The sequence below is a fragment of the Megascapheus bottae genome, chromosome 15, assembly GCF_031878675.1.
Source record: "Megascapheus bottae isolate mThoBot1 chromosome 15, mThoBot2.hap1, whole genome shotgun sequence".
NCBI lineage: Eukaryota > Metazoa > Chordata > Mammalia > Rodentia > Geomyidae > Megascapheus > Megascapheus bottae.
Window position 1 is genome coordinate 6,795,072 of NC_143523.1, and position 19,433 is coordinate 6,814,504.

A 19,433-nucleotide genomic window follows, 5' to 3' on the forward strand; every position below is an offset into this window, starting at 1 on the left:
GGCAAAGACTAGAAGCTGCAGTATTCATTCAAAGGACCCAAAAAGTAGTAGCAGTAAAAAGAAATGAAAGACTAGCAAAAGAGACACTAAAAAAATAACACAAGAGAACACCAATGAAATGAGGTAACATCCTTGAGTAATCAGGAGAAAAGGTGCTATAAAAATAAACAGGCAATTGCAAGGGAGAGCCAGTTAAGTAATACTCAGGGTAGGCAAAGAAGCATGTTTGCTTTCAAGAGACAAGAGGACATCTAAAGGGAACCACCAAAAAAAGCTCCCCCATACAAATTCAGAGACAAGTCTACAACATGGCTTTAATTCGGTCACCGTTAACAGTATCATACTAATTGTCTTTGTCATACAACAAATTTATGCTGTTCTCAAACCAAGTGGTCATGACTTTTAAAAGCGCATAATCACAACAAAGAACCAATATCATCAGTTAGTCCCTGGCTATTACATTATTTACTATCCCAAGAGCTTCACTCTGATTTAGCATTTGATGGATAAGTCCAGAAGGGCCTGTCATTTGGCTCTCTGCATGAAGATGATTTCATCAGCACAGGGACGTAAGAGCTCCATGAGCTCCATGGAACTGGCACCGCTCATGCCAAAAGGCACCCAGAGGCTGCCACAGTACGTCTGCGGCTGTCCTGAGAAGCTGCACAGTTGGCTCAAAAGCCCTGTTGATCCATCAATGGAGGGGGCACGCAGGAAATGGCTGAATTCCAACATATCGCTTTGTTAACCACTGTACCACCAACATACATCACAGCATACATAATTAAATGAAGCAGAGTGAACTTCAAGGTAAAATGTCATCCTCAACATGCCCCTGATGAAGAGTTTGTTTTACAAAAGCCTTTTTATGGAGCAAATTACATTAATTACCAATATTTTAAAAATCCCACACGAGGATCTGGATCTGGTTTATTATTAGACAGCAGGAAAAGAACAGGTTAGATTATGCTACAAAAGACCTCAAACCACTCATTGATAGCAACTGGGCTTGGCTAATGGGCAGACAGGGACAGACTCACCACCCTGAATAAGGCAGTAAAGAGTACACACACAAATTCCTGGTAGGACAGAAAACAGAGAAATCCACGTGCTAAATAACAAGTCCACAATGACTGTCACACATCCCTTAGGGATCGGATAAGCATGTTTGTAGGAAGCAAACAAAGCTTTCCATAGAGAAACCACTTTCACGAGATGATTAGGTGGACCTGAAATGAAGAAAATACATTTCAAAAGATTGGTTCAGATTTTTACAGGGTTTCACTGAAAAACTTATGAGACCCTTCTCTGTTATCAAAAAAAAAACCTAAAAATTACACCGTGGATAAAGTAAAGAATTAAGTCCTACTCAGAGGTATATATTTATAAGTAATACAAATTAAAAATAAAAAGATTACCAACAATAACTATAAAAGGTTAGAATACTAACTGGAACTATCTAGTACAGGCCAGGCTAAGTTCGTGCTCTGCTCAAGGCATTACATTGAAATGAATTTCATTCTCACTATCATTTTTTTTCTTTTTTAACCTTAATCACCAGTGGCTGGACAACTGAAATGGACAGGAGAACTATATAAATGTCAGAGTAATATGTAAACCTCATTAATGTTTCCAAAAATTCATTTACAGATAGAAACAGGTCCAAATAGATGCCTGTCTAAATGTACTGCAATTACGTTACAATTATTTTTCCAAATACACAGATATGCTCTGTCTTTTCTCAGCTCATTACTGACTCAAACAATTTGCTCTTCTGGGATCAATTGTTTGCTAATAAATAATTGTTTACAGTCACAAAATGATGTTAGGAGGTTTTCTTATTAGTTTTCCTTCTGCACCCTAATAAGATTGAAAACTAGCTGATTCCCAAGAGTCTAACCTTAACCTCGCTTTGTTTAACAGCCCAGGAAATGATGAACCATCTGCTTCAGAAAATAATGGACAGCCAAGAGGAAATATTGTTTAATTGTAGATTAACCTCCTCATGAAGCAGTCTGAAGCAGCTTTCGAATTAGCAACTATAACCAGCAAAAGAAATAAATGGCTCAACAGTCTTTTCCTCTTCCATTTAAGGTCCAGAAAGAATGCAAAGGGATTTTTATTACTTATATTTTATTTACAAACATTTACTCCCACAGAAGAAACAAAAACCAAGGTCAAAACTGATTCTCAAAAGCATAGTCACTGCCCTTAAATTTTTTTGGTCCAAACACCTTTAATGCAGCAAACCATCAAACCATCTCATACATTTAAGGGGATCATTATTTAAAAAAAAAAAAATTAAATCAATGAAAACCTTTTCCCATTATTTTCACATCCTTACATTAAAATTTTAGTATTCCCCTGGTTTCTTTGTTAATAATAATAAATCCACTATTAGGGAGTACAAGTTGTTTTATTATCAACATGGCATTTAAATAAATGAAATCTTGTCAAGTACATGGTGACCTACAAGTTCAAAAGAAAAGAAAAAAAAAAAGAACAGCATGAGATCAAAATGGCCAACCAGGATAGAAGATACAAAAATGACAGATTAAATGCAAACACAGTCTTTATGCAACAAACTTTACAATCTAAAGCTTTTCTAGAATCAAATCTGTAAAAGCATATATGATACTAAATACTGAATAATCTGCCTCTTGACTGGGACTCAACAAATTCAGCAAGGGTGACATATTCATTTTAATTCAGAAAATACAAGAACTTGACAACTTTGCTTTATTCCTGAGGACTTTCTTCCAGGACCTTGAGGATAGTGAGACAGGGAACAGGACAGACACTTGGGTAGGACTATTACAATTGAACACATGCCTAACAATTTTCTCATAAGCTCAGCAGAAATAAGTAAGAAAGCTCTGAGATTCTGGTAGCGAAAAAATTTATTCTTTTCAGTCAACAGTTACAACCTAGAATCAAAGACATCTATGAAAGCTTTAAACTTAAGTAAATTTGCTATTCTAGGCAAGGCCATATAACTAACTCTGGGTTTCCAGTAAGCCCTGAAGGTCATTCATTCTATGTAAATCTTATAGAAACAACCTTCATGGATAGGAAAAAATTGGGGCAGTTCAAATTCTTAAATATCTTAAATAGAATTTACCAAAATAAATTATTCTTGAATTCCTCAACTTAATTTTGAAGCAATGAGCTAGTAATAACTCCAGAGATTCAAATAATAGAGCCTATTCAAGAAGAATGAGAGCTTGACATTCTTCTCTACAAAACAACTAGGCACAATTTTATCCATCAGACGTCTATCAACCTACGGATATTGAAAGCTTGGGAGAACAAGATAAAATCAACTCCAGCCCTACAGTCAGCTGTAATATCGAGCAGGCATCAACAATGCTATTCATGAATTTAGAAAAATTAATAAATCCTGGGTTGAATGCAAGAAAAGGCTCAAATACAGGTGAAGCATACTCACTTGGGTTTTGTTTCAGCATCTGTCACTTGGCGAATGAAGATACCATCTTCAGGATGTTCCGTGTCATCCATTTCATACATATATGATGATGCTATTGCAAGCATGGTCCCGTCATTACTGAAGGCAAGTGATGCGATGCTGGTGGGATACCGGTGGAATTGGCACAGTCGCTTCTTGTTAAATGGATCCCAAATATTTACAAACCCATCAGAACCACCTACAAGTAATTTCAGGAGTTACAATGGTTCTTAAGTCCAGTCACAAATGTAAACATCTCAAAGAACAGCTAGCTTATTTTAAAAACATTAAAGCTCTATTTTCCCCAAAGAAGTACTACACTAGAATTTTTTTCATAAATATTTTGAAAACACAAGTGTAAACACTGGCTAAACATAAATTGTAATCATAGCCTTAATAATTAGATAGAAGTTAGCATACCATACTTTACCTGTGGCAAATGTATTGTGGATATTGTGAAAAGAAATAGCATTGACAGGGTAAATCTGCTCGATATTAGTTTCTTTTAGTCTGTGACATTTGAAGGCATACTTCTTCTTCTGTACCTCAGGGCTGGGGTCCAAATACTCAACTGCCACTCGGCCTTCAATAGAGCTTAATACATAACCCTGTCAAGTAGGAACCAAAGGACACAAATGATAAAGCGCAACTTCCCAAAACCAGGAACTAGTTTCCAAATTTAATCCACAATAAAGATATTTCCGAGATGAAAATAAAAATGATTTAAGCTGAACTGACAGTTATGACAACTCTATAAAATGTGAAGAACCCTCATGGCAAAATTCTAAGAAATAAGGCTATTATCACTTGTTTCTTCCAGTATCATGCACACCGCAATCACAAATGTCAACTTGTTTCATCAAACCAAATTTTAAAATTCAAGTATTTTAGTATCGTCTGTCTCCTGTCCAGAAGAGGATTCACATTTGTTCCCTCAGTTAAAATACAGTGTATGTTCCATGGCCTCTGCATCTCTAGCTGTAAGAATGGTGTTTCCTTCACTGGGAGCATCAATAACCCAAATCGACTGGAATACCAGTCTTCCATCTCAGTCACTCCACCTCTGCCATTTACTATAGCTAGTCATGTTGGAAAAATAAAATAAAATTTAACACAGGAGCAGGCCAAAGCGATTATAACTAGCTGCCATTGGCTCACTCCTGGCTACTCAGGAGCTGAGATCTGAGGATCAAGATTCAAAGCCAGCTAAGCAGCAAAGTTCATGAGATACAGATCTTCAATTAACCAGAAAAACCCTTAGGTGCACCTGTCTCAGGTGGTAGAGTATGAGCCTAGAGCCTGAGCGTTGAGTGAAAACACTAAGTGCAAGCTCCAGTATCAACACTCACACAAAAAAGGAGGGGCTTACAATTTCAAGCATTTTTTTATACTACCCTGAAATGGCAGCATGGTATAAAAGGGAGAACTAATATGCTAGATATGAAATACTTTATATTTTCATTTTTCAATACTTCAGGATAAAAAATGTATTCTTAAATTGCTTATAGAAAAAGAGTTCAGGAAAGCCCTAAGCTCCCATTATAAAGTGAAGCTAGAACCACAGAAAATTTCAAGTACAAAAATATACAAACGGGAGCTGGGAGTTTGGCCTAGTGGTAGAGAGCTTGCACGAAGACACAGGTTCGATTCCTCAGTACCACATACATAAAAAAATGCCAGAAGTGGTGCTGTGGCTCAAATGGTAGAGCACTAGTCTTGAGAAAGCCCAAGGACAGTGTTCAGGCCCAGAGCTCAAGCCCCAGACTGGCAAAATACACACACACACACACACACACACACACACACACACACACAAATGGGCCGGGCCCAGAGCTCAAGCCCCAGACTGGCAAAATACACACACACACACACACACACACACACACACACACACACACAAATGGGCCGGGCCCAGAGCTCAAGCCCCAGACTGGCAAAATACACACACACACACACACACACACACACACACACAAATGGGCCAGGCCCAGAGCTCAAGCCCCAGACTGGCAAAATACACACACATACATACACACACACACACACACACACACACACACACACACACAAATAGGCCAGGAGTTTGGCCTAGGTAGAAACCCCCAGACTGGCAAAATACACACACACACACACACACACACACACACACACACACACACAAATGGGCCAGGCCCAGAGCTCAAGCCCCAGACTGGCAAAATACACACACATACACACACACACACACACACACACACACACACACACACACACACAAATAGGCCAGGAGTTTGGCCTAGGTAGAAACCCCCAGACTGGCAAAATACACACACACACACACACACACACACACACACACACACAAATAGGCCGGGAGTTTGGCCTAGGTAGAAACCCCCAGACTGGCAAAATACACACACACACACACACACACACACACACACACACACACACACACACACACACACACACATAGGCCAGGAGTTTGGCCTAGGTAGAAACCCCCAGACTGGCAAAATACACACACACACACACACACACACACACACAAATAGGCCGGGAGTTTGGCCTAGGTAGAAACCCCCAGACTGGCAAAATACACACACACACACACACACACACACACACACACACACACACACACACACACACACACACACACACACACACACACACAAATAGGCCGGGAGTTTGGCCTAGGTAGAATGCTTGCCTAGCAGGCACAAAGACCTGGGTTCACAATATCTTACCTTGTTATCTGGTATATTGTATATATGTTTATTTGTTTATTTGAAATAGGAAAGGGAAGGGGAAAAACAAGATGAGGGGAGGGGTGGAGGAAGAGAAATGGGGACAAAAACATGAGAAGGGGTATCAATGTGTGTGAAGTAATGCACCTTCTATTTGGTGAATATAACTGTAACCCCTCTATCAATTACAATAAATATATATATGAAAAAAAAAAGACCTGGGTTCGATTCCTTGGTACCACATACACAGAAAAAAGGTGGAAGTGTTGCTATGACTCAAGTGGTAGAGCTCTAGCCTTGAGAAAGCCCAAGGATAGTGCACAGGACCTGAGTTCAAGGTTCAGGACTTGAAAAAAAAATTATATATATATATATATTTCATATATATCTCAGTATTTCTGTAATGCAAGCATATTTTAATCATATTTAAATCTCTTTAAATTTTACCTCTTTATCTTTTTCTTCAAAAGAAAAAAAAAAAGCCTAGATTATTTTTTGGTTTGTTTTTGTAGTACTAGGAATTGAACCCAGGGTCTCATATTCACCAGGTCAGTGCTTATATCACCTAAGTTACACTAGGCTTCTGAGACAAAGGGCCAAGAGGAGAACCATGATTCCAAATATACCTGCTGTTCTTAACGACGTTTTCCTCTTACAAAAACGCTTATTACCACTTGACCACTCAACCAGCTCCCCTTACAACTTTAAGGACAAGGTGACAAGTAAGCTCCCGAAGGAATAAAGAAAAATCTAATTTCTTGAAGTGATGATTAAAGGAGATCCACTCTGCAGAACTAAGAATCTCCACTGGACTGTAATTCTAGCTATTCAAGAGGCCTAGGCAGGAGGCACCAAGGTCCAAGGCTGGCAATCAGTTTAAAAAAAAAAAAAGACACTACTGAAAAATAGCAAAAGCTAAACAGCTAAGCTGAGAGCATGGCAAAAGTGGTAGAGTGCATAACTTCCAAATCAAAGCCCTGAGTTCAAAACCCTAACATCACCAAAAAAAAAATGACTGTTGCGAGGAGCCATTGCATCTGATTCTATAATCAAGTGAGAGAAGAAATGTATTAGTATCAAGGATACAGAAACCAAGAAAAAAAAGCCAAGTATGTGTGGCCGTGCACATCATCGGGGTGGCTAAGGGAGGAGACAGCCTGGACTACACAGCAAAACCCTGCTGTTCCAAAAGGAAAGAAAAACGGCAAATTCTGAAAACCTCAATTTCCAAATTTAATTTGCTAATTTGGATGTGTATGTTCATCATCTTTAAGTAACATACAAAGAGATTTCCAGTCAGTACGTCCATTTTTGAGTACAATTCATCTTGACCAGAGCCACTCTACGGCACCATGCACGCAGGTTTCTAAGTTTGTAAGCTGTAATATCTACAAAAGAATATAAAAAGCTCTAAAGGGCTGGGTACTGGTGGCTCATACTTGTTAACTGTAGCTGCTCAGGAAGCTAAGAACTGAAAATCATAGTTTGAAGCCAGCCTGGACAGAAAAATCTGTGGGACCCCTTCTTGTTATCCCCAATTAAACACCAAAAAGCCAGAAGAAGAGCTGTGGCTCAAATGTCAGACCGCTAATCTTGAGCAAAAAAAGCTCAGGACAGCATCCAGTCCCTGAGTTCAAGCCTCACGACCACACACACACACACACACACACACACACACACACACACACACACACACAACATACACACAAAAGCTCTAAAGGTAATGTCAAATCATTGAATACCTGCTTGTTTGGGAAGGCTCGGATGCATCGAGTCTGGTATTTCAGGCTGGACTCCCTGCGCTGCTGCACATAGCCCATGTTCCGTAAGTCCCACACCAGCACTCTGCGGCCTGCGGTACCCACAATCAGCCGGTCTCCAGACACTGAGAGGGTGTATACCTTTCAGGAGAGATCAAAACTTACAATTCCTCTGTATTCTGAAAATGGCTTTTTACCCCACAAAGTCCACCCAATCATAAAACCCTAAGAAAGCTGACCAGGTTCACCCATAGGTACCAACATTAGATACACTGTGAAATAATCCATACTAAATAGCAAGCTGACAATATTCTTAAGGCTTCACTAAGTATCGTATAAAATATGCTCTAATTAAGTCCACAGAAGTACTTTAAAGACTTAATGTTCTTCATTGAAAAAATAATTTCCCAGCTTCCTCATTCCACTTAAGAAATACAAAAGGGGAAAAGAAAATTCAAAATGAGACTATAAAAACAAAATAACTCAAGACACCTTTAAGCTCTTACTTTAGACTATTATTTTATTTCCATCACTACACCAACTTTTGGAGAAAGATTTCACTTTATAGCTCTAAATCAGAGAATTCTCCCAGTCTTTCCTGGAGGCAGGAAAGAGCTATCCTTTACAAGCACTTTGGATGCCTCTGGTAACACAAGCTCAATATCAGAAAGAGGGTGACAACAGCCTACGGCAAGGTCTCCTATACCTATACATCTGGTGCCATCATACTCAGAATGTAAGACACATGATTATCTTTAGGGGAAAAAAATGTTAAGCACTTTAGCACCTTTTAGAGAATATTTAAATTTCCACCAAAAAAATCCTTTATTGTAAATAACAATTTTTCCTGCAAACATCTGGTGGCTTATTTGTAAAGATATTTCCTGGAGACCAGAGGTACCAAATTTTTCCAGATTATATTAATTAAAAATTGACTTAAGGTCAAAATCAAGGTTATTATTTTCTGTTAACATCTCTAATCTGACCCAGTATTTCCAACCTCAAAGAACTGCCATTAAATATATTTAGAGAGATTGATTGATTCACCACGACATGGTTAAAAATTTCAACACTCAGCAATTATAGCATAATACTGGCATGCCACCTTTAGATTGGCCAGAGGGGATGGGGGGGGTGAACCTCCGTAATAATGCAATGTCACAATAGCAAACTCTACAACTTAACTAGTGTGACTAAAAGAAAAATAAGTATTAAGATTGAAAATATTTAATGTTTGCAGATTTAAATACTCTATCAGAGAACAAAATCTTTTACAGAGAAATGAAAATTAACCTAAGATGCATGAACTATCAAACTTAAAAAGCAGAATCCAGAAAGATCAATTTATAATAGTACAATTATATCAGGAATTTTACCTTAAATCTCTACTACACAGGTGACACACAGCTTTCTAGTAGTACTTTCTATCCCCACTGATCATAAATCAAAGGAAACTACTGTCATGCTACTGACTAGGTATATACATTTATCAAAGAAAGTATTAAAAAAAAGTGACATAATGAACCTTGCTGAACCAATAAGCAGCTTGATTCACTGTGGCTGTCCATTATATGATATTCTGTCAGCAATTCATCACAGTTCTTACCATGTTACATACAACCATAAATCAAAACTAGAAACAATGCAATTATTTTATTCTGAACAAAGGTCTTGCCAGAAGTAGATCCAACTGTGCTGTGACAAAAATAATGGCTCTTTGGATACACTACTGTATATAATGAAGGCTAATAGGAACTGAATAGCATATTTACACCAAGGAGACATTTTTAAACCACTACAATCATCCATCTTTAAAAACTACCATCTGATAAAGTCTGATGATACAGTCAGAACTCTCAATTATACTTTCCTCACACAGATCAAAAGGTTAGAATACTAAAAGACTCCAAGCTACACTCATCAGCATGCACATGCACACACAAACATAAACATACAAAAAATATATATACATAACGCACACACATGTATACACACACATACATACATACATACATACGAACTGTTAAAACCTCAGATCATATAATACCTTTCTCACTACGTTTAAAACAATCCGGGTGGGAGTTTGGCCTAGTGGTTGAAGACCAGAGTTCGACTCCTTGGTACCCACATACATAGAAAAAAGCCAGAAGTGGTGTTGTGGCTCAAGTGGTAGAGCTCTAGCCTTGAGAAAGACCAAGGACAGTGCTCAGGCCCTGAGTTCAAAGCACAGGACTGGCAAAAAACAACAACAACAACTCATCTCACCCTCAACAGTTTATGAATATAAAAATCCTACCTTTTCAGGCTGAGAGAAGGTTCCAGCATTACAAGGAGTTCTGGGATCCCATAGTTTAACTGTTTGATCCCAACTTCCAGTAACCATCACATTCACTTCCGGACAGTATTCAACACATCTGATAGGAGCATCGTGGGTTCCAACAAGGTTTTCTATTGGAAAAAAAGAAAAATAACACCTACCTTTACTATCTCAATTAAACAAAGACTTTTCAAAAGAAAAATAAACAAAAAGAATGTTCAATTATATGTATCATTCAACTCCACAGAAATGTCTGTATACAGAAAAGTCTCTCCATGACTACCAAGTTATCCTTTCCTCTCCATTCACTTACACTTGCATATCTGATTCACTAACACCATTTTATCAAAGGCTCCCTTGAGTTTCTAATTACATTAAATGATAGCATGTCTGACAATTTCTTCACTTGATTCTGGGTTTTGTCATCAAGAATCTTGATTAACTCTGAATCTCTCTGCTTGCCAGGTATTTAAGAATACCTGTTGAATAATAACAAACACACAGAGAACTCTGGTCTCCTATATGTTTGCGACTCTTAGTTATCTTAAACATTAAAGCAATGCTAATTAAAAGAAAAAACCAAAACAACTTATTTATGTGGTTACAGGACCATCAGAGATGGGTACAGACTTTTGCATGACAATCACTTTCTGATGTAACTTTTAACTGTTCATGTTTGGGTCAACTCAATTTATTCAAGACCATATAAACTCAGTCTCTATTATCCACGTGGTTTTCACTGTAGGTCAAATTTTTAATGCATAATATATTTCCTACCAATTTCAACCTTTACAATATCCCAGTTTATTTAATTATTGCAAATTTGCTAAAATCCTATGCAACCTAAGGATACACAAATGAATGAACAGAGATGGGTAGAATGTAGCTCAGTACCAGAGACTTCATTCAACTCCCAGGCATGCACACATGCATAAAGTAAGTTTTGATTCTCAAGAATGTAACCCTTGTAACAGTGTAACATTGGAACAAGAGACAAAAATTGTCTCATAAAGTTTGAAATGGTCTTCAAAGACTCAACAGATAATTCTCTTAAGCGACAATTTACAATATTGAATATCTTTTCCTAAATTTTTGAATACAGGAAACTTAAACCTGAACGATAATTTATTATAAAAGGTAAATTACTGGCAAGCCAAATCACATCTAGGCAGTTGAAAGTTACATAGAAAAATACCTCTATGCAAAAGCTTGTTCTGATTGAGCACTTATTGTTTATGTGCCATCCTCCATCTATTCTCCCACTGTTCAACTCAGTATCTGTGACTTGGCATCTCCTTCAACAATATCTAAGGCTAATGTAGGATAAACAAAAGCTCAGAGATCTCAGAGCACATGTGAGTTCCATTCCCATCTTCACTCTGCCTCAACGTGATTTAAAAAAAAAAAAAATGTCATTTCATATCTGGGCCTCTAATGAAATGAAATACATTCCATTGCAAGACTAATATAACCATGACTGATTATTATGTTGTGGGTTGTTGGTTTCTTTTTTAATGCCCCTTCCTCTAGTTTAAAGTAAACTAGCTTCTAAAAAGATTATCCTAGAACATTCAATGTGTCTTGGAAAATCCTAATGAGCCAAAACCACTACAAGATCCCATGGACCTCTAAAGACAAACACCTGTCGTTTCCATTAAACACTTAGAATGGTGATTTTACTGCCAAAACACACACACACACACACACACACACACGTGCAATGTTTTCTGGTATACTGTATGGTTATAATTTAAACAAAACAAACAACAGAATTCAACCGCATTTTAATTCCCCCTGAGCACCTTAGTAACTAAACAATTCATCAAATACTTTCCCTAAATACTTGTAACTTAATATACTAGTAACTAAAATCTGATTTAAAAAAAAAAATGTTGCCCTATTACCTTGATCAGTATTCAAATCATGCATTTTCAACTGATGATCCAATCCTCCGCTCCAGGCATGTGTTGGATCCTACAAAGTGTAAGTTACAAAACATTTAAAAGGTGCACCGCGTTGGGAGGCATGTCAAAACTCTTACTTCTCCAGCCAGCTGCTCACGATGCTCAGGATATCGAATGACCACCTTTGTAACTCAACCAAATAGAGCAAAACGGCCGGCAGGGATGGCATCACAGCAGCTCTTGTCAGCCGATTCAAGGAAGGGGCTGCTGCTTTACCCCATCCCCGGGCAAGCTTCAAGTCGCTTCTTCCAAGAGGTGTCTGTCTCGTCTTGCTGCACACTTCAAGTCCCATTATCACCTCAGGTCCAAAAAGCACCTAAGCCTCATCTCAAAGACCAGACAGCATCCGGTTTTTTCCGTCTCCCCAGTGCTACCTGCAGACCCGACAGGCTGGCCTGGACAGCTGGTTGGAGGTGGGTGCTGCAGGTCACCGAAAGGGCTGCCCCCACCCAGCCTGAAGACGGGGGGCGGGAAGGGAGCCACCTACGTAGAAGGCGCAGTCCAGCACGGCGCCCGCGTGCTGGTACTTGAGCCGCATGGAGTTGGCGGGCACGTCGTAGAGGCGCACCGACGTGTCCCAGGAGGACACCAGCAGGAACTGGGAGGTGTTGGGGCTGAACTTCACCGAGGAGATGCCATCCTCGGGCGGCTGGTTCAGCTTGAACTCGTTAGAACCCGTCATCTACGGAACACACAGCCGGTCAGCGTCGGCCCGGGGCCCGGGGGTCCAGGGACAGCCAGGGCGTGCGGACGGGGGGCGAGGGGGGGGGGACCGGAGGAGGTCCACGGGAGGTCTGCGCCTGCGCAAACCCGGGCCCGCCACAGTGAGAACCGCCCCCCCCCCCGGCCCGGCCCGGCCCCGAGCGGAGCTGGCCTGCCCCGCCCGGCCCGGCCCCGACCCGACCCGCCCGGCCCGGCCCGGCCCCGCTCCCCCGGCTGCCAGCGCGGCCTGCCCGCCGCCGACACGCGCCGCCCCAAGCCTTCTCGAAAGGAAAGCGAGTGGGAAGGCAAGGGGGCCCCCGGGGCAGCCCCGGGTCCGCGGAGGGCCCGCGGCTGCGCCCCTCCGCCGCCGCGCACGGCTACCTCGGGCGCCCCTCCGAAGTAACGTCTCCGATCTCCACCCGCCGCGGCCGCCGCCTGCCTTCCCTCCCGACACTCTCCGGCCCGGCGATGGAGGCGGAGAGGAAGCTCCGGCGCAGGCCTGCCATTGGCTGCTTTCAAACGCCAACGGCTCACTCCGGGAAACCGATTGGTCCGCTCTGCTGTCGGAGTCGGTCGGCTCAGCCATTCTGTTCCGGCTCAAAGGGAAACCCCGGCTTTTCTGATCACGTGGCTTCGTCGGGCCTCCCGGAGGCCCTAGAGTCCACGTACAGCGACTAAAAAAACGACAACTCCCACGGTGCACCGCGCCGAGGCGGCGCGCGCGTCCCCCCACGCTGGCGCTCAGCACGTTGGGAAATGTAGTCTCCCAAGCCACCCCCCTGGCTGTCTTCTCACTAGTGGGAGGGAAAGATGTTTTGGCTTTTGTTTTGTTTTGTTTTCTAGAGGTCTGTTCACGGCCCCCTGCCCGCAGCCACGCAGACGCAACCGTAGACTAAAGTTAAATTCCTCTTTCCTCTGGGCGTGCACACACCTGAGAAGTGAACCAAAAACTGAAGCATTTCTTCTCCTTCATTGAACTATTTGCCTTCTTTTCTTTTCTCACTTTGGGAGTTTGCACACAGAAGATTCGGGGTTTCACATTTCCCACGGTCTTAAGTTCTACTGGCCTTATAGAAGCTAATACTTATTTTTATTACGTTTTATCTCTCCATAGCATCTTGTTCCAGGCCTGGTGAGAAACTCTGGAAAGATACATTTGGTCAAAACAGCCCTCATCAAACTATAATCTACTAAAATACAGGCCTTTGGAGAGAACTCTCCATGAAGAAACAAATATTCTGCAGTGTTCTAAAGCCCAAACAGATTCTTACAGAGATGCGTTCATCTCCACATCCTAAAGTGACGGCGATAAGCCTCCCCTTTCCACCCTGCCAGCCATTTCCTGTCTGTAGAGCCCTCCAGATAAACGAGAATCAAAAAGACTACTTCAACAATGAGAAATCATTTTAACTCCATGAAAGTAAAGCAATGCTGAATCACTAGAATTTAGGGACTAACTTACTCTTGGAACTCCAGGATATTATCTCTTCTCTATTTTAGAGACAGTGGTTATGTGATTTTGTATGCGGTGGGAGGCAATTGATAGGATTAAAGCATTTACATTTTGAGGTATATTAAAAAGAAAACATCGTTAGACACTGATGCACTGTGAGTTGGATGCACTTCTACTGACTGGACAATAAACACACACAAAACAATCCTTCTGCTCATTGCATTGGTGTGAAAAGTTAATGACTAAAGTTCAAAATTTTTAAATGCACTGCCTTATTTCCATTCTAACTTTGGCTAAATAATTTTTATCTCCTGGCTTATTTGGTTCCCTCTCCCAGTTGTTTGTTTAATTGCATTACCGTTTCGAGATTCTAGGCATAAATTACCCGTTAATAAAATCTAAGTGTATTTCATTATCCACTGTGTGTATGATTCAGGTCCCTCTGGGCATGTAGTTGCAGCCGGACTCGATTTGAGTTTTAAGAAACGTCAATCTTTTAAATCTAGTTTAGGGGCTGAAAGGAGACTGATGATTTTTCTGATTATTCAAATGAATTGATGGGCTTGAGATGGAAAATCTAGCAACAATGGGAGTCTTGAACAACATTTTAAATCCAAAGTTGTGTGCATATATGCAATAGTTACCTGTAAGAGAGAAGAATTCCTAGAAACTCATTGCACTATAGCATCACTAATGATTGCTAATTACTGGGTTAGTAAAAAGGGTAAAATATCAGTACATAAGATGAACTGGAAAGGGGTCAATTTCTAAGTGTTAAGGGTAAACTCACTCTATAATTAAGGGCTTATGATGATCAGAGGAAACCACTTCCTCTAAGAGAAGCAAGCCTCCAGAGAATGTTTGGCCCCATACGATTAAAATTGTCATCAAGCTGGTGGCTCACACCTGTAATACTAGTGCCTTGAGAGCTTGAGGTCTGAGGATCACAACTTAAAGCCAGCAGGGGCAGGAAAGTCCCTGAGAATCATCTCCAATTAACTGCCCCCAAGCTGGAAACACAACTGGGGCTCAATGTGGTAAATAAAGCACAAGGCTTAAACATAGAAGCTCAGTGACAACGTGCAAGCCTTGAACTCAAGCCCCAGGACACACACACAGGACACACACACTCATCAAGCCAGGCACCGATGGCTCATGCCTATAATCTAGCAACTCAGAAGGCTGAGATCTGAGATCTGAGAATGAAAGCTGAAAGGCAACGCCGGCAGGATAGTCCTTGGGACTCTTATCTCCAATGAATGAATAAAAATAAAAATAAAGCCAGAAGTGTAGCTATGGCTCAAATGGTGAAATGATAGCCTTGAGCAAAAACAGCTAAGGATAATACCCTAGCCCTGAATTAAAGCCCCAGTACTAGTTCGCCCCACCAACACCAAACAAAAGTCATCCAACTATAATCCACTATTATGCGAGCCAAAATGAAAAAAAACTGATATGGATGTAACATTCTTATACAGGAAATTTGTGAGAAGTCATTTGGACGTTTCTCTAGAAATACTCAAATAATCTTAGAGGAGCAGGAGAACTTCAGTGGAATAAAAGATAGGTATACAATAAATAAAATAAAGGGGCCACATCACTTTTCTTCCTTCCCACCCAAAAGCATATTGTAGCTTCTCAACGAGTACTAGGGCTGTATATCTCCAGAAAATGCAGATAGTCTCAGTGCCTCCTGGCGTAGAGACACTAGCCTGTCAGGAAGAATGGGCGCTGTCGCGGGCGCTGCCCAGGCTTAGAGGAGGGCCGGGCGGCGAGGGCGGCGAGGGCGGCCGGGCGGTGGCGTTCGCCCCACGTGGCGCTGGAGCTCCGCTCCCCGTGCCCGACGCAGACCGAACAGGTGGCTCCTCTACGCCAACTCCCCGGGAAGCCGCGCTTTGCGCCCTGGGCCCTGGCCGGAGCCTCCCAGGCCGCCTCGTGCGCGGCGGAGTCAAGTCCGGAAAGGCGAGGGCGGCGCGTGCGCCCGCGGCCGACCTCTTCCAATGCAAACGTGGCGACACCCGAAGCGCCCTGGCTCCCCGCGCACAGCCACTTCCCGCCGCGGCGCCCCCGGCTCGGCGCTTCCCCGGCCCGGCGCCCGGAGGGTCCCCGCAGGGCCGCGTCTCCTCCGAGCCCAGCGCCGGGAGCGTGGTTTTTGTTTTGTTTTTTTTCCCCGCGTCCCCACCCGGCTCGTTCGGAAAGCCACGGCTTTAGCAGCCAGGCCTGCACCCCGCCTTTGTCTTTCTTGGAGCGAGCCTGGGTCTGGATCGCACCGGGAGAGCTTCCCAGTTCGCTCAGGATGGGGATCGTGGGCCCTGGAGACGGTACAGGCCAGCAGCTCCACCCCGCTCTCACCCGCCAACGCCAGAGATCACACCTTTAACCCCCGCCACCATCCTCACCCTCCGTCCAAGGAGAGACACAGGCAAACTCCGCCACCAAAACGCACCGACGAGCTTGAACACCTTCCGTGCGTCGTCAGGAAGGGCAACCGACCTCTCCAAAGTTAGCAAAGATGTTTAAAATGTCTTTATTTCCTTTTCTCTTGAAAAATATGTACAGATCCGAGCTGTCTCTATTTCGCCCCCCTCACCATCCTCAGGTTGAAGGGAACGAAAAGAGACGGTCAGATCGACGTCCAAAGCCCCCCCGAGGGCCGGCCCGGCGGAACGCCTGTCGGGGCATCCACACCGGGGTGCACTGCGGGGAGAGGAGAGGGTATGCCTGGCTAACTTGGTGGTGGTTGTTTTTTTTTTTTTTTTCTGATTTCTCTTTTTCCTCTAGTAGCCAAAGCCGAGGTGGCCCAAAGTCCCACTTCTCACCCCACCCTTAGAAAACATCCCTCTCCAAAATGGATTCCAAAGCATATCGGTTTGGTGTGGGGGTCGAAAGCAGGGGGTCTGGCATGAGGAATGCGGATAAATACCCGACACAAACGAACCCACAAACAAACAAAGCAGGGCAGAGGCCATAAATAAGAGGTAATGCGTGAATACACATGGTGTATTTCTTAAGGTGTCCGCTCCGGGGCCCGCGCGGCGCGGTCTGCGGGCCCGGGCGCGGTCTGCGGGCGGGCAGCGGGCGGGCGGGTCAGTAGTCCAGCTTGTTGTAGAGGTTGTAGAGCGGTAAGGCCGAGAGGTTGCTGCCGGGGTAGTAGAGCGGCGCGGGGAAGGCGAGGGAGCGCGGCACGGGCACGCGCAGCAGCGAGCTGTCCCGGAACACCAGCGGCATGCCCACCAGAGTCTGCGCCGACGCGTGGGCCATGTTGGCCGCCTCCAGCTCGGCCGAGAGCTGCCGCTTCCACTTGTTGCGGCGGTTCTGGAACCAAGTCTTGACCTGGGTCTCGGTGAGCTGCAGGCTGGAGGCCAGGCAGGCGCGCTCCGAGCTGCTCAGGTAGCGCTTCATGTCGAAGGTGGACTCGAGCTGGTACACCTGGCTGCGCGAGAACACCGTGCGCGTCTTCTTCTTGGCCGCGCCCGCCTGCCGCTCGGCGCCGCCGCCGCCGCCGTCCCGGGGCCGCTCGGGCCCGGGCGAGGGCGAACCCGCCGGCGGCAACAGCCGCTCCTTCTCTTCCTTAAAGTCCGGGTGCGAAGGAGAGAGGAAAGGCGTGCGATCCGCGCCCGCGGGCCCCGCGCCGCCGCTGCCCTTGGGGGGACCTGGGGAGGAGAGCAGAGAGGAAGGCGGTGAGGTTGAAGAGCCCCCCTGGCCCTCCTGGGGACCCGGAGGACAACGGACGCCTGCAGCCCCGGCCCCGGATTTATTTTGGTTTTTCTTTACCAAATCCCTTCCGCCCGGCCTCTCTCTAACACACGCAAATGCCAACACCCAGGCCGTTCCGGAGCCGCCCTAGAGAGCCCTGGCGACTCCCCGGCACTGGGAGGACTGCGGTGAAAGGCGGCGGCGGCAGGTGGAGGAGGGGGCGGGAACCGCGCGTTTGTCCCCAGCCTCGCCGCCGGCAGTATTGCACAGGCCGTTTGCTCGCAAATCTATGCTTAAGGCCTTGGTCAGATGCAAAGGGGCCTGGGCTCTGCGACGCGCCACGGTCAGTCATCGTAGCGCGAAGTCATTCCGAGAAGACGCGGGGAGGCCTCGCTCGCGGACCTCGTGTCCCCAAAGAAAGCACTTCGTGTGCACGGGGGTCGATCGAGGGCCGAGCCGTGTGCGGCGCCCGCCCTGGGCCCCGTCCGATGCGCCCGCGTCCCCTCCAGCCCACCCTCCCTCCACTAGCCCCGGCTGCGCGGGGTCCGTCTCCCCCACCCCCACTTCCTCCCCTGCGCCCGCCGGGCCTCCGAGGCACCGGCCGCGCGAGTCCCTCGCCCCTCGGCCCGGGACCCCCGGCGAGGGCAGCCTTGGCTGACGGGACCCGGCTCGGGAGTCGTGGCGGGGCGCGCAGCCTCGCTCCCCTCGCGCTCACAGGCGGCCCGGCTGGCGGCGTGCGATCCTTACCCAGGCAAGGAAAAGGAATGGGGGGGTGGTGGTGCTTGGGGCCTGGCTCCTTGGGGCCGTGCGGGTCTGGGCAGAAGCAGGCGGGCGCCTTCCAGCCGTCGTCCGGCTCCTCCTCCTCCGAGGACACCGACAGGCTGCGCTTCCTGGCCGGCCAGCCTGCTGGCTCCCGCGGTGCCTCCGAGGGGCCCCCGCCCAGGATGGACTGGATGGTGAAGCTGGAGACGCCGCCGCCGGCCGCCGGACACCCCTTGCCCACATCTTCCTTGCTTCCCATCCTGGGTTCATAAGAAATCGGAGGAAACCAAGAACTCCCTTTAGAGAAGACGCTCTGGGTGGAAGGTGGCGCGGGCGGGCGGGCGGGCAGGGGGAGGGGCGGGGAGCCGGGGGGAGGGGGCGGCGAGCCCGGCGCGGCGTCCCCTCCGTGCGGGGGACACGCGGGCGCGGGACGGACGCGCGGGGCTCCCTGGCCGCGCCGCTCGCGGTGAGCCCGCCCCGCCGGCGCGGACGCCCGTCCCCGCCCGGGGCCGGCGGGCCCGGCGGGCGGCGCGCGGGCGGCGCGGCCTCATTTGCATAGAGGTTTCCCCGGGCGCGGCCAATCG

The 19,433-nt window shown here is 45.4% G+C and overlaps 2 protein-coding genes across 4 annotated transcripts in view; both read right to left on the reverse strand.

Moving 5' to 3' along the window:
* Nucleotides 1-288: 288 nt before the first annotated feature.
* Bub3 (BUB3 mitotic checkpoint protein) lies at nucleotides 289-13,431 on the reverse strand. 2 transcript variants are annotated; one of them, XM_090345679.1, is made up of 8 exons: nucleotides 13,320-13,431; nucleotides 12,724-12,918; nucleotides 12,177-12,246; nucleotides 10,252-10,403; nucleotides 7,938-8,096; nucleotides 3,897-4,074; nucleotides 3,449-3,665; nucleotides 289-1,229 (listed from the first exon to the last, which is right to left on the reverse strand). In XM_090345679.1, exons 2-8 carry the CDS (start codon nucleotides 12,916-12,918, stop codon nucleotides 1,220-1,222), a joined length of 981 nt encoding a protein of 326 aa, XP_090201805.1. In that variant the 5' UTR covers nucleotides 13,320-13,431; the 3' UTR covers nucleotides 289-1,219. The 2 variants fall into 2 exon arrangements, with proteins under 2 accessions (XP_090201805.1, XP_090201804.1); XM_090345678.1 differs by lacking the exon at nucleotides 289-1,229 and adding an exon at nucleotides 2,104-2,469 and having other exon boundaries at nucleotides 13,320-13,429.
* Nucleotides 13,432-16,923: 3,492 nt separating this feature from the next.
* The window catches only part of Hmx2 (H6 family homeobox 2), a 7,520-nt gene continuing 5,010 nt past the window's right edge, over nucleotides 16,924-19,433 (reverse strand). The window contains exons 2-3 of one of the 2 annotated variants that reach the window (XM_090346858.1): nucleotides 18,835-19,109; nucleotides 16,924-18,044 (exon numbers count right to left, since the gene is read on the reverse strand). In XM_090346858.1, coding sequence (XP_090202984.1) covers nucleotides 17,479-18,044; nucleotides 18,835-19,108 — 840 coding nt within the window. In that variant the 5' untranslated portion in view covers nucleotide 19,109 and the 3' untranslated portion in view covers nucleotides 16,924-17,478. The remainder of the gene's footprint in view (nucleotides 18,045-18,834; nucleotides 19,110-19,433) is intronic. The other variant, XR_016537893.1, reaches the window with a different exon arrangement.